The sequence below is a fragment of the Neophocaena asiaeorientalis genome, unplaced genomic scaffold, assembly GCF_003031525.2.
Source record: "Neophocaena asiaeorientalis asiaeorientalis breed wild unplaced genomic scaffold, Neophocaena_asiaeorientalis_V1.1 scaffold489, whole genome shotgun sequence".
In the NCBI taxonomy this organism is placed as follows: Eukaryota; Metazoa; Chordata; class Mammalia; order Artiodactyla; family Phocoenidae; genus Neophocaena; species Neophocaena asiaeorientalis.
Window position 1 is genome coordinate 3,605,887 of NW_020174791.1, and position 756 is coordinate 3,606,642.

At 68.8% G+C, this 756-nt stretch overlaps 1 protein-coding gene across 1 annotated transcript in view; it reads left to right on the forward strand.

Annotated features, from left to right (window-relative positions):
- Window positions 1–756, forward strand: part of DVL1 (dishevelled segment polarity protein 1) — a 12,089-nt gene that overhangs the window by 8,347 nt on the left and 2,986 nt on the right. Inside the window, exons 11-12 of the mRNA XM_024760230.1 lie at window positions 322–453; window positions 532–699. Coding sequence (XP_024615998.1) covers window positions 322–453; window positions 532–699 — 300 coding nt within the window. The remainder of the gene's footprint in view (window positions 1–321; window positions 454–531; window positions 700–756) is intronic.

Consider the following 756-nt stretch of genomic DNA (forward strand, 5'->3'; position numbering starts at 1 on the left):
GCCGCTAACATGACTAATAACCCCGAGCTCGCGGGGGAGGGGGTTGAGAGGCCCGATCTCCGCCCGTGGGGTCCTCGTCCTGGTTGGACCCCAGATTCTGATGAAGCGCCTGCAGGGTAGGAGACGAAGGTCCAGCCCCCGCCCACCCCCATGTGCGGCTCTCTGACCCTCGGAGCTGTCAAGCGGTGGGGCTGGACCCCCCAGTCACTGGGCCAGCAGAGCCTGGTCTCTGGGGGGGTGCGGCAGGTGGGGCCTGGGGTCCATTCTGACCCCGCCCCGTCTGTCAGCCACTCGGGCTGAGGAGGAGGCCATGCCTTGCAGAGCTGGAGGAGGTGCCGCTGACGGTGAAGAGTGACATGGGCGCTGTCGTCCGGGTCATGCAGCTGCCGGACTCAGGCCTGGAGATCCGTGACCGCATGTGGCTCAAGATCACCATCGCCAACGCCGTCATTGGTGAGGGTCCCACGGCCAGCAGAGGGGGCGGGGCGGGGCGGCCCAGGGCCCCTGCCTGACGGCCGCCCACCACGCCAGGGGCGGACGTGGTGGACTGGCTGTACACGCACCTGGAGGGCTTCCGTGAGCGGCGGGAGGCGCGCAGGTACGCCAGCAGCATGCTGAAGCGCGGCTTCCTGCGGCACACGGTGAACAAGATCACCTTCTCCGAGCAGTGCTACTACGTCTTCGGGGACCTGTGCAGCAGTGAGTAGGGGCTGCGGGGCGGGGTCCCCAGAGGGCCCGCCCACTACGCCCCACCCA